The sequence below is a fragment of the Haliotis asinina genome, chromosome 10 (assembly GCF_037392515.1).
Source record: "Haliotis asinina isolate JCU_RB_2024 chromosome 10, JCU_Hal_asi_v2, whole genome shotgun sequence".
NCBI lineage: Eukaryota > Metazoa > Mollusca > Gastropoda > Lepetellida > Haliotidae > Haliotis > Haliotis asinina.
Genome location: NC_090289.1, coordinates 8,807,342 through 8,821,589, shown reverse-complemented (window position 1 = coordinate 8,821,589; position 14,248 = coordinate 8,807,342). Strand labels below are relative to the sequence as shown.

The following is a 14,248-nucleotide window of genomic DNA, read 5'->3' as shown; positions in this document are numbered from 1 at the left end:
GGGACAGTTTCATATGAAGCAGACCCAATACTTGCCAAATCCTGCTTTCCAATGTTAAAAGTTTTGCACTGAAAGTCAGGATTGCACTTTATAGAATTCAATCTACTTGTCCTATAGAGAAAAATAAAGACATCAAACGGGTGATTGCCAAGAACATACTGTGGCTGATATCCTTCATCTTAATGCTTCTGTGATTGTAATTCCTTACATCAAACTAAATGAGAAAATAAGTTTTGAGGACAACAGCATTTAGCCCTCTAAGCCTGAGTCAGCAAAGAGCGATGGTATACATTATGATACAGTCATTTCCTGGTCTGTTCTATGCCTGCAGCTGATGATGTCTTAATGGAAGCCATATGGAAGGCAAAGGATTAAAAAAAGAACCTGTTCAATTGAAAGGCTTTCCATGTTTGACAGCGTTCAGGTACAGGCAAATCTGAATGAGATGATAAAAAATTCAGACATTATTACGTAGCCCAGTATCCCTTAGCTATTGATACACCTGTCAAGGCAATCCTTCTTTTATCACAGCATTTAAACCAGGAATTCCAACAAACAATACAGAAAATATTATACACTCATATACACAAATAAGGGAACACATGAAAGTACAAGTGTTCCTTTATTTATTTCCCGAATTCACTCACAGTGCAATGCAGACCTTGAGAAGAAACCTGGAGAAGAAACCTGGAAAAGAATACAGGAATACCTGTGTTTTCATGTGTTCCCTTATTTGTTTCCATCAGTATATTTTACTTTGAAATAAGATTCACATCCAACCAACAAGAATATCATGGCCTATCTTACTTCAGTCACTTCAGCCGTATCTTTATCTCTCTACCAGGCCCCAAGACCCTGGAAGATAGATGTACGCGCCATACACTGACATTTGTTTACGAGTCTTAGTGCTAAGAGAGCCTCGAAAATCTGGGTCCAGGTTTAGAATTGGTGTTCAGCAACATATGGGACGGTCAGGGTTCACTGACTGTCATGTCATTTGCAAATATTGATGCTCATGATGTTGACCACTAGCCAAGATCCAACTATTTATAGTCTGCCCCCATATAGCTGAATACTGCTGGTAATGGCGTTAAACAACAACTGACCAAGGCCTTTAAGAATGAATTTGAAAAACACAACAAAACAAAGCAATAAACTATCCAACTCAAGTCTACAATGAGTCAGTAGTAAGTCTAACTATCACACCTCTGCTATACAAAGTTAAATATTCAGGGCTCTTTTGGACATATTCTTTAATTAGATACATCATTTCCTAGGAGTCAACATCAGTAAGTCTTCCACATCTCTATCCATACTCCTAACAAAGAAGTTTCTTTACACAGCAGGAGTGCCACCAGTTTACACACCTCAGCTGCCATCAAAACACAGATAGTCAGACAGACAAAGCCCCACTGCAGTTTCCCTTCCTTTAAGTCCTATCTACTGTTACAGATCATTCTAGCACTGCGTGAAGGGTTTATGTTAAGGGTTTACGTTGGTAAACAAAGTTTTCACAAGATCTGCCAAAAATTGACTGTCCATAAAGACCTTCCCCTGAAAAAACATGTGCACCCGTCATATCAGAAACAAACATTCTTTGTACAAAACCCAAATGCAGTAAATAAAGTATATTTTCTGTACTTTTCACAAGACATGAACTGGTTGAAAGAAAATGGTATTTGAGGCGCATCATTCATTGCAACAAAAATGAACAAAGCAAAGAACAACCCCCGGGACTGCAAAATAATTCTGATTTCGGGATTCACTTGATTCAGTTGATCCAGAACGGTTCTTGTTTCATGTCCCACACGAGTCCCTGGCAAAAATAATATCATCCATGTCGGACTGGGATTCAATACATTTTCTACACAAGGTGATTCACAGTTGCTCAGAAATCTGACAGAACAGTGGATTGTAATGGATCATAATTTGCAGCATAGGTCAAAGTTTGTGGATATGAAAATGTTGCAGTTTCATACTCTTTTGTTGCTGTGTTTATTGTTTCAGTAGCCAGGTAGTATGTTTATGTTTCTATTTCCACGATCAATATGGGCTTTTCCTGCAGGTTTCTGCTGTAGCAAGGTTTTCTTTGGTAGGCCTGACTGAGAACCACAGCAAAGAGTCTAAAGTCACAAGAACCTGATAAACTATATTTACAAGGATGGCATAACACACCGGGGTCAAAAATATGTTGAAAAGCCACTTGCCACAGAGCAAGTGACTTCAAGAAAGTAACTTGTCCTGACTAATTTTCCACTCGTCCTAAATTTATGACACAATGCGTGATGTCATCGTTAACTGGACTATTTATCGAAGAGTGATGATTTCATTCTCTACTACCTCTGCTATATTATTATTGTGAACTTTAATAGCTCGACCTGTGTTGGTGGGTCTAAACTTTCCATTTTCTGGCTATTTATTCACTAAAGCATGAAAAGGTTGGTTCATGAGAGAAAATGGGGTGTGCCCTACAATATCCTACAATAAATAAAATGACTAGACTGAAAGAAGTACTTAATCCTGTTATTCCTAACTGAACAGGCACTAATTTTGTTGACACATTTACCAGATGCTTGGAAGATTATCACATTCAACGAGACATGCTGGGCTAAATCCCCATGAGCCTAAATTGAAGTAATTGCTTAATATAGGTGATGACATGTTTACTTAATCAAAGTTGACATCAAACAATGTGGATGACTTTTGTCTAACTGAAGAGATATGCATAACAGGTAAGTTCTTATTACCTTAGGCTAGGATTTATCAAGAAACATCTTTTAAACTCTGCAGACATAAGCTATACCTTTAACAATAGTATGTCTGTGAGATAAGTTTTTATGACCTTTGACTGTTGTCTTCCTCTAAGCTTTTACTGATCATAGTGAAACTAATATTTTATACTTATATATCCCTAATGTCTGGATCCTACTGGGATTAACCCATTTCCCTAATCGAACAATACCCCATCCAAATATATCTTTGGCTGGACATTTCCCCAATTCCTAATGCCGCACATGTTGTGGTTATAATTAATAATTAATTTTATCAGAATATCTGAATATGCGACTTAAACCTGACAAAATAGATTCTGCCTAGTTATCCACTGTTGTTTCCGACTAGGCTGCAGTGATTTAAGTTAACTATTGTGACTGGAGTGGTACAGATACAAGCATTGTTGCTTGTTTGTTTACCCATCCAAGTTTCTTTTGGAAATACATGTTGAATTGATATCTTACTACAACATATCCACATGCCAAGATTGAAACTGACACCATCAATCAACTCCTTTTTTTACATGAAGTAAAGATTGTTAAAGAGGGCAACCCATTTCAGAAGAAAACTGGGATCATACAATCAAGAATGACACAGATACTGAGTCGCATAGGCCACCTACCATAATATCAACGACCCATGAAGGTCGGGATAAAATCCACGATCCAATATCACAGTGTCCAGATAGCCACAAACATCCGCCATACAATCTCGAATATATTGACAAAATACACCAATTGTTTCTTCAGGTAGGCTTAAGCCATACAGCAGTATATCCTCCTGGAGTTCTAACAGGAAGAGGGCAGTTACATCAGAAGCAAGGCTTCCTCTTGACAAGTGTCGCCACTTCCACCCTCATCGTCAGCTCACCAGTGGAGTCATTACTGCCAATTGAAGGCCAGGTGATTACTGGTCATCCAACTGACCATTAGGATGCTGGTCTCCTGATGGTGATCAGCTGGGGAATGACCCTCTACTTGATGGACTAATCTTGGACAGTCAGCTGTGGTATTGATACACCACTTGATACATCACTTCCACTTCCACACACATCAGAGAAATCATTCCACCGAGTGTGCAGTGGAGGGTATTATTAATTTCTGTCAATAAATTAGGTCAGTTAAATTTGACACTTGTCAATGTTTGAGTTTCAGAAAGCAAAACCTGAATGCAAGTTGTGACATATTTACACCAGTTGGCAGCCTGAATGTCAGGACTATTTTCTTGTACTATTTTTAACTAAGTTCACTAAACGGAAGAAGTTTTACTTGATCTGAACTTTGAACAAAATTAGACCAATATAATTTCTGTCTTGAGATATTTGTTTCTGGTTAAAAATTTCAGGAAGAACATGAAAAGGGGTCACTTAGGATTCACATCTTAGCATTATAAAAAAACACAAATGTGTTAAGAAAAGTATTTGAACAGTCAGTAAGTCCAACTGAGCAACTCCTATGGCCTATTCTTATTATTCATACAACACGCAAGTGTCGGTGAGGCAAACAACATTTTTTTATAAGGCCTGACAAAATATGCACTGGTTCAGTGATTGAAATAAATACACTGATATTAAGTTAACATGAACACAAGAACTTCTACAACTACAAACCATGTCTCTGTCGTAACTTGTAACTTGGATAGCCATCGTTAAACCACATGTGGCTATACTTATCCAGTTACCAACCTGTTACACAGCAAAACTGTTGACAACACTATGTTAATATACTCACATGTTGCACTGCCTGAATAATTAATCTTCCTCTTCTCAAATGAAACCTAGTGCCTTCAATTTCAACATTCCTTTGTAAATTATTTCCACTCCCAATAATCTGACGATACAGATTTGCTGATACTGAAGAAAATTAACATTCTTGTTTCCAAATAAAAAATGATCAATTCAAAATTGTGATGTAAGATATTTCAAATCCTAACAAACTGATCATTTAAAATGTATTATATTGAAGAAAAGAGACATAGCTGTTTTCAACGTGACAGGGGAGGTGTGAGCATGAGTGAGTGAGTGAGTGAGTGAGTGAATTTGTGAGTTTTAGCTTGCTTTAAATAATATTTCTGCAATATCATGGCTGGGAACACTAGAAATGGGCTTCACAAATTGTACCAGAGTGGGGAATCGAATCCAGGTCTTCAGCAAGACGAGCTAACATCTTAACCACTAGACTACCCTGCAACTGTCCGAGGTGAGAGAAAGATGGTTTGGGAGTACGCAGAAGGAATGGATCAGTGTGGTTTAAGGGGGTGTGGGGGTAGGGGTGTGGGGTGGAGGGTGTGAGGCAAGAGTTGCGAAGTGGGGGATATGCAAAATCGCACACAAAACTTGAGTCTTCTGAAAAAAACTGTCACTGTTGAAATCAGACACATACAATACTTCATGATAAGTAAAATAACCATGGTCAAACAGTCCTAAATGGAAACACTCTGATCTGTCACTCTGCACCAATACATATCAGAGTGACTGGCTCATCCATGATCCTTACTGATTAAAATTCACTCAGTTCAATTCTAACAGGACACTACAAATGTCACTAAGCCCTTTTGAAGAACATTGTATGTCTTGTCCTACATGAAGCAGCATTGATTACACACGAAAGTTGTAAATCATGACTGGAATGTAAGCTATCGGTCAGCTGTCAGGATTAAGACAGATGTGTATTACATAAACTTATTAATTTATCGACTGGGATAGGCTGCTAGTTGACATGTACAACAACGTTTCAGTGTGATGCCTTTTCCAAATAATCATAAAACTTGAGGTCATTCTGTGGACATTTCATAACATGATTGTTTGAGTGGATGACTGGATAAAGATGGTTAACAGTCAAATGTGGTTATACAACAGCCAAATGTGGGTAAACTACAGTCAAAAATGGGTGTACTACCCACAAAAGTGGGTAAACTATGTACAATAAAAAAAGTGGCTAAATTGCATACTAAGTTGGTGAGCTGTATGTAGGAGGTATGTAAACTACAAATACGGGTGAACTAATCAAAATGTGGTGACCTTCAGTCAAATGTGGGTGAACTACACATGAAAGTGGGTAAGTGATGTACAAAAGTTGGTGAACTAGTCAAATGTAGGGATACCATAAAGGTGGGGTAACTACAAAGGTTCAGAAACTACATTCAAAGGCTGGAAACTTTAATCAAAGGTTGGAAACTTTAATCAAAGGTTGGAAACTACATTCAAAGGTTGGAAAACAAGTTGGAAAACTATCGTCAACTGTGGGGAAACTATAATGGTAGGGAAACTACAAAGGTTTGAAAACTACAGTAGAAGGTTGGAAACTACAGTAGAAGGTTGGAAAACTATATCCAATGGTTGGAAAACTACAGTCAAAGGTTGGAAACTGCAACCAAAGGTTGGAAAACTACAGTCAAAGGTGGATCAGTGCCATAAAATGTGATAATGATTGCCCCTGCACATTCCCCCATGGTCTCAATCCAGCACAAGTCTGCCAAGATGGTACTACAGCTAGCTATATCAAAGACAACCCTTCTTTACAGTACCAACAGTGACACAGGAACAGTACCATCATAAATCCTCTGTCTCCCCAGTTCATTACCCAAATATCTCAACAACTGGAGAAGACAGCTGGCTCACAAGATAAGGCATTGAGGTGAACAGACTGGAGTGGGGCTATAAAGAAAGTAATAATAAGTTGCTGTGCCGGTAGCTTCCTCAGGACTACTGCCACAGGTACAAGGCTTGTTAACTCAGGTTGATGAACAACAAAGCCGTTACTGTCTCAGGGGACTTTAGAAATAAGTTCTCAATGCTTGGGAATATTACTTACAATCAACATGAATTAATGATTTTCACAAAATTTCATTCAAAACTGAAAATACTAAAGGAATGATGGTTGATTTATCTCTACAGTGAATATCAAATAAAAACAGTGTTTAAACAGCTGATAAGACAGATTAATTATGTTTTCTTGTTGAGATATCAGATGGGGAAAAAGGACACATTGCCGAGTTTGATTGGAAATAAGAATATTTTCACCATCTCTAGTTCATTCCTAATATGTGTACTTGTACTATGTACTTCCGATGTTTTGCATATTGGTCAAACAAAACAAATAAACTGGAAAACCTAAGATATGAACCAAACCACAGGAAACACTATCGCGTAACACTGATCTCCTTTTTTACAATTTTGCCTCCATACATCAAGCGCCTTTTTTGTGATGGATCTGGAATTGCTTTAGCTTATTTCTCTTTTATGTTTACTTTACTGCACTTTCTCCCATTTCCAAAACCAATCTATGCTACAATGGAATTACCAACCAAGCCTAAACTTTCTCTTCCTGACTTTGTCGTAAGTCAAGTGCCACAGGTAATTTCCAACTTCTTAACTCAGGACGAGTTTCAACATACTGCCTATATATCCTCTTCCAAAATTGTACATTTCAATTAAACTGCTAAGTATTTTATCCAGTTTCCTTCCTTTAGGGTTAACCAGTTATCCTGGATGCCCAGACAGATGAATAGACGCAACCTACACCATATTGTCTCTCCTTTCCTCAAAACAACCATGAAAGATGTAATGGCACCCAGGAACGGTTCCTGTAAAAAACTCCAGTGTTTTATCAATGCATTACTTGCAGTGACTTGCCAAGCAAACAGGCATATATATTCCGGCCGAGATATATGCATTACAAAGATGATAGGGCTTGGAGGTTGTTCATGTACATCACACATACTTGGCCATGTGTGGGGGCCATTCCTGGTTGGTTAGTTAAATATACTTTATCATCCATTATTTTATTCCAAAGTTTACGCCCGATTTTATGGAAGAAAATTATTTCATACATTGTATCAAAGACATAATGTATTTGAAAAATTTTGGAGCACAGTTTTCCTGAACTTAGAGACAATCATTCACAACAAATCATAAAGCTTTATGACTATTTGGATCCTCTGGCAATGAATGATACCATCTAGTATTAGGAAATGGTCAAAATCTCACAAATGATGACTGGATCCACACACCAGATCAATTACCGATAATTATAAGTCAGAATCATTTTGCCAATTCTCCTGGTTATGCACAAAAAATACAGAAAAAACATGTACCGGTAGTTATTTTGTTTTTTGTGCAAACTATTACAAACTTCAAACCTTAAATAGATTACAGGTATGTTAGGAACATAAATTTCTTTGAGTCTATGAGGAATGAGCCTATGTGTTTATAGTACTCAGGAGATAGACAAAACCAACATTGTGAAAAATGTTGTTCACACAAATATGAGTTCCAAAATTATTTGTGTTCAATCTTTGATTACTTAAATTAATCAAAACACCATTAATACCATTACAAACAACTATCCTTGATTCATATCAAATTACTTCACAGGTAAAATTATGACATTTCATAAGCAAAAGTTTGTCTTACATCTCCCAGACAAAGTGCCATCACTTCTCCACATCTTGTAGCCATCTTGTAAATCATAAAATCAGCCTTGGAACATTCTGAAGTATTTCTGATCCTATTTTACAAGAAAATATGTGAGTCATTCAATATTTCCGGGAAATTCCAACAGTCACAATTAACAGACTTTCTCACTTTATTACCAAACAAAGGAAGCAGCTAAATTCTTTACCATGCAAAACGACTTCTGCCATTTTGATAACCCCTTACCAAGCAGCTCCAGACATTCAATCACCTTGCTGTCTGTTACAAGCATCAGCAAAAAACATCTTCATCTGTTTCCAGATGTTTTTCTTTGCGGACAGGTAAGAAGAGACAAACAGGTCTAATTGGAGTAAGACTTGAATGTAAATGACGCTTGTACATGTTACTTATGTTTCTGAACATATCTGATGTGGTGAAAAACATTTCCTCATCAAATACAAATTTGTTCAAATCTTGTCAAGTCATCATCGTCATGTTTAGATAAGTATTTCCAACAGTCTTTTTAAAAAATAAAATTATCATTTCTCTAAGCTGCATAACAAAAACTGTTTCCATGTGGTTACACCAACATGATGCTCTTAGAAGTCAGGGATAATTATGGCAAGGAATGTTGTTGATCAATCATAACCTACTATACATACACAATCTTTGAGGCATGTCACCCTATGAAGAGACAAGAAATCACCCTGAAACACACCTCTGTGGTAAAGAGGTTGTTATTCAGGATGATCCTCGTCATGGTTTTGGATGCTGATGTGAAACATCCTTCAGTGGGACATAAACACAAGTAATAAGTAGTAGTCAAATAGCACAAGGCAACATTTCCACTGAACGCGTCACTGATATACACCATGTTGTCACTGATCAGTACACACACAGCATTTCTGCTTCATTTCCTTTCTGTATCAGTCCAAAAGATCTTGCCGGCAATCATGACTGAGGACATATATTCACTCATCTCTGAAAGATCTTCTCAATCCTGTCTCTGTGTCTTCTAAAACAATTCCGAAAGCCATACACTAAACACTTTCTTTGAGATCATGGGTGTTTTAATAATACTGTTACAATATGCCATACATGGCCTACATTAGTCTGTCTCACAGTCAATGAACCGTATTATTTTCCCTATCTCTATGCCCTCCCTGCAATGCTAAAGCCACGAATGAAGCAAGCATAGATTTCCCCAGGTTAAGCATAGATTTCCTCAGGTTCCATATCTCTGGTCTCCTTATCAATTCATATGGGTTTATTTGTTACAATAAAAATTATATATATTCAGAAACTAAGCATTAGGCATACTTGGGCATGTGTATTTACGAAGACTGATTACATAGGATGTTTAATGCCACAAATATCCACCACAAGTGTCATGCTCTTACCCTGTCATCTGAGGACAGTTTGGACAATAAATGTCTTTTCTATCTTATTTACGACCACTTTGAAACTGCAGCTCATTTCATGAAACTAGATGGTGATAAACTGATGAGTCAACCCCAAGCCACCATGCACTGAACAGTTCCTCATCCTTGTGCTACTAACTGTCAATACCAGCCGACTCTTGATCAGCCAGATGTAAGTCTAGTTGTGAAGAGTTACTTCTCTTCAGGTCCATTTTTTGATATAATGAATTGTAGCAAAGTTACAGGTTTTGCACCGGGGTTACTGAGAACATCGTATCCTCTACATGTACTTCTTTCATGGGTTGGCCCAAAAACATGGTCCAATGTAATCAAATGTGTCTTGAAGATAACACGTCAACCTCTATACTCCAATGTTTTTTGGGCAAGAAATAACATCAGTGGCTCAGAGATTGGGAAGCTGTGCCAGAAGCTTCCCCATGGAACATTACAATGTTGATGGCTCTTGGTTTAGAACCTCAGAAGAAACCTATCAGAACCTACAGATGACGATGCCTGCTAGTTGTACAAAACCCTAGACACACTTGAAATCATTAACAGCCTTACATCTTCAATTAACAGCTTTTCTGAAGTTGCAGTCATGTACATCAGTCTAATGGCACTAACAGCTGGGACATATCAGCTTGGAGTGAGTGAGTGTGTGAATAATGATTGAATGCGTGAGTGAGCTTGTGAGTCAGATTTAATACTGCTTTGAACAATATTCCAGTTATATCAAAGATTATTCACTTGTCTCAAGTGTTTGTCACTTTTATATATATCCCACAAGAATGGATATTATACTGACAAACCAAAAAACGTAATCAAACAAATCAAGATTCAAACCCCACAAGTTCCTGGTGTATTCAAGGGGGTCAACTCTACATACTGACTTGTTTGTACCACAGACAACCTATAGCCTGGAATAGCCTAGTATAGGTTGGATAGAAGGTGTTTGTGTGGCGTGCTCGTCATACAGCCAGATGTTGGGGGACACAAATGAGATTGCAGGCATCCACATCTCCAATGCTGCAGATATTTGTGTCCATGTTACATGTGTAATTGTAATTAACTTAAATGTAAACTGTATGCTTCATCTGGAGCTCTATTCACAGCTTTCATCATATTCCATTAAAAAGAACAACACAATTACTGAAGAATACATCAATCTATATTGATATCAAAACTAAAAACTAAATATTAATATCAAAACTAAATTTTCCAATCGATGACAATGCCTTTAAGGTATGTAAAACACTTTTGTCATGGACAAACATAACAACCTCGCCTTCAGATGTTACCAATTCCTTAAGAAAACTAATCCTGACATGTTTGTTACAGTTCTTGAGCTGAAGTTAAGTATCTCATGTCTAAATAATTCCTCCATCACTACAGCTCTACACTTAATCAATTCAATATGGATAAGAGTAATACAAAACTACCCAAAGCTATTCAGAATCCATTCCCCAGGATAACCTCCTTGAGTTGAGTGTCAGCTTTGGTTAACAAGGCCATCTGTGCTGGTCAGTACCCCAGGGACAATAAACCCATCAGGAACCCAATTATCTCCCCCTGAGAGACAACACAGATTTGTGTGTTCAGCTCGAAATGAACACAAACCTAGTGTCTTCTTGACAGGACTAATGTGATACTGAGAGTGAGGATTCAGGCTGTATCTTTCTACAACTTCAGTCAACAACAGTGAGAAAATCAAGAGTCTTGTCAGTGAAGCCCTTCCACTGAACACTGTCTGAAGATGGTTGGACAACCAAGGGTATATATCAAATTGCCCAAACTGCAAAGTAAATAAATAGTTCTTTGGGGACCATATTGTCAACATTGAAGTTGACTTGCAAGTTAGTACCTACACTGAAACATTGCACTCATTGCAATGAAAGAGTTGACTGTCCACAGAACTTGGTTTGGGATCAGAAGTGCTTTCAGTAATCATGAATGAAATATAAATATGAAATATTCTTAAATCTTTTATTACCAAACTGGAACAGGACAAAGGGCCATTCTGTGATGGCTTAGACTTGCACAAGAATCGAAGGTAATAATTCATAGTTGAAATGATAATTTCTTGAAAACATACATATCATTCTAACAGATCAGCATCCTTCCTCTTGATTTATTTAGACTTGCCTGTATAAAAGACAGAATTACCTCACAATCATGGGATCAGCCTTCAGAAGCAAGGCTGGTGATGCTGATCAGAGCAAGGCAGTGGTTAAGTGCCTCACATCACTGGATGTTGCAACAGCATCCTAAAGCTCCATGTGGTCAAGCTTGGTGAGTGTGGGCAATCAGGGGGAGGGGAGGTGGCATTGTTGACATACAAGATATCCAGATGTTAGTGATAAAGTGTGACTATTGTATCTGTGTTGTATCAGTCCAGGAGGCCATTGAGACTTGATGGAGGAAGGGTTTGCTATTGGCCTACAACATTGTGTCTGGACTGAATCTACTTTCTCATAATGCATTGGTTGGAAGTGATTTTCTTTCTGGGTGAAAATACTAGCCATGCTACTGATGTGAAGATCTTCATCCAGATACATGATGCCTCGCCATCATGTCTGCCTCCATGTCATATTTCAGTCCAATGCCATATTTTCTGTCTTAAGATAAAACCTGTTGACTTGGGCAACTTAAAAAGCTTCTGAAGAACTTAAGAGAAAATAAAGCAATTTGAGGTAATTGCGAAAAAAGAGAAAGACGGTGTTTGGGGATTGATGTCCTGTAAGTTCATTAATCGTACACAGAACAATCAATTGTGGCAAGTCAACAATTCTGTTCCGCATTAGGTGAGTGTTTCAACTCATACTGTCATTAACGAGACAACTGGAAAGATAAACTTGCACCTTCAAGAGGTCGAGCAAAACAACAACTGATCATCCTCATTGTTACAGCGTGACAACTTACATAACTTGGCACTGCTGGCGCCATACAAGTAATTACCATTGTATAAGGTACATCCACCTAATGTTAGAAGGAGGGTTGAGGGTGTCACAGAGGGTGAGTTGGAGGAAGCGATGAGAGGCTTTATTTTATCATTGCAACAAGATATACAGAATATATTGCTGGAAACATGAGCCAAACAATTTTACTGTTTGTTTTTTTTAAAATACTACTTTTTATGACTTCCAAGAAATAAACAGCTATTTTTCAGCATAAAATCTGAGGAAAATGCATCATTTCTGTTGATTGACTGCTTACATTTGTTTGCTTGCTTAATGTTTAATGCTGAAATCCGCAATGAAATAATCGAGCCTGGACACCCAGTAGTACTGACATCATCAGCATCAATCCAAACAAATAGGATGTGATCATATGCATCAACCAAGTCAGTCAGTTTGACCATCTGATCCTATTAGTTGCCTCTTATGACATTTTTGAATTGCTGAAGATCCATTCTAACCTGGTTGGCTATTCTCAAATTCTCGTAGCCCTAGGAACTTCTTATGCCCATTTTTAAGATCAAACTTATAAGAATTCTTAGAGTTACGAGCGTTTCAAGAATAAGGGCCTAGGATCATGACAAGTCAGTTGCTTAGTAGTGTACAGGACTTGCATACTGATCAGAAACACTTACCATCTTTGAGCATCTGGAAAACACATTTTCTTCTCAAATACAACAAATAAACAATCCCAGATAACCCAGTCAAAACAAATAATTTGTACTTTCACTCATATCACTAATGTTGTGTCTTTAGTGTCATAACACACCTGAACCCCAAAGAACAACTCTTACATCAAGCCTCTTTTGACACAGACTGTCAAAAAAAAAATCCCATTTATAACACCATACTGCTTGACTAATGGTACAGTACTGTTTTCACTGGCAAAAACCTGAACCCAAACTATTTTCATTCATATACTAACTTGTTGACGGTATTAACAAATCATGCAAAATGTAACATGCAATGTATCCATGGATGTACATGGGTGAAGCGTCATTTTTCTACAGATGTATGACAACCTGCTAATGTTCTGTAGTGAATAGCACTGAACCCACCCGATGACACCCTTACACCCTGTCAGTTTAGTGACCAGTTGGTCATGTGGACAGGGTGCTCAACATCAGCTCATAGAGTCCAAGGTTCGGCACCCATCATATGTTTCAAAATATCTCATGCCACCAATGACTAAGGTTGGATGCAACTTAATAAGAATTATGGAATTGACATGGAGGCTGACAATCTTATGGCAATTCAAAACTGGGGCAATTTAGGGCTCAAACATCTCATCTGTTGATCTTGGCATGACGCAGAGATGCAAATAATTCATTCTATTTTCACGTGACAAATCTGCCATCGAGGATATCTTCTGTTGAACCCTGGGTCTAGACCAATCAGCCACCTTTTGATGGGCCAGGCAAAAACTAGTAAAACAATGTTTGAGGGCAAATCTTATGTACCTTAAGGATTGAGCAAGTCTTGACTGCCTCAGCAAAAGTGAAGAAGTACTGGGATACTCATGGATCATACAGGAGACTGTATTTCTGGGACTAAAAATTAAGTCTTCCTTACACATGATGTCCTGTCTTCAGAATTTTGACCGATATTCCTCCTTTAAACTGACATAACGTCGTATTTCACCTCAGGTGCACTGTCTTTACTTTACCATCAGTCACAATGTCCATTCA

The 14,248-nt window shown here is 37.8% G+C and overlaps 1 protein-coding gene across 5 annotated transcripts in view; it reads right to left on the bottom strand.

Moving 5' to 3' along the window:
• LOC137299175 (neurabin-1-like) overlaps window positions 1-14,248 on the bottom strand; it is a 110,737-nt gene that overhangs the window by 33,784 nt on the left and 62,705 nt on the right. Inside the window, exon 1 of one of the 5 annotated variants that reach the window (XM_067831736.1) lies at window positions 3,395-3,769. The exons of the other annotated variants lie outside the window; for them this stretch is intronic. Within the exon in view, the coding sequence (XP_067687837.1) occupies window positions 3,395-3,477 (83 nt within the window). The 5' untranslated portion in view covers window positions 3,478-3,769. Of the gene's footprint in view, window positions 1-3,394; window positions 3,770-14,248 lie in introns of those variants that run through there. 5 annotated transcript variants of the gene reach the window in all.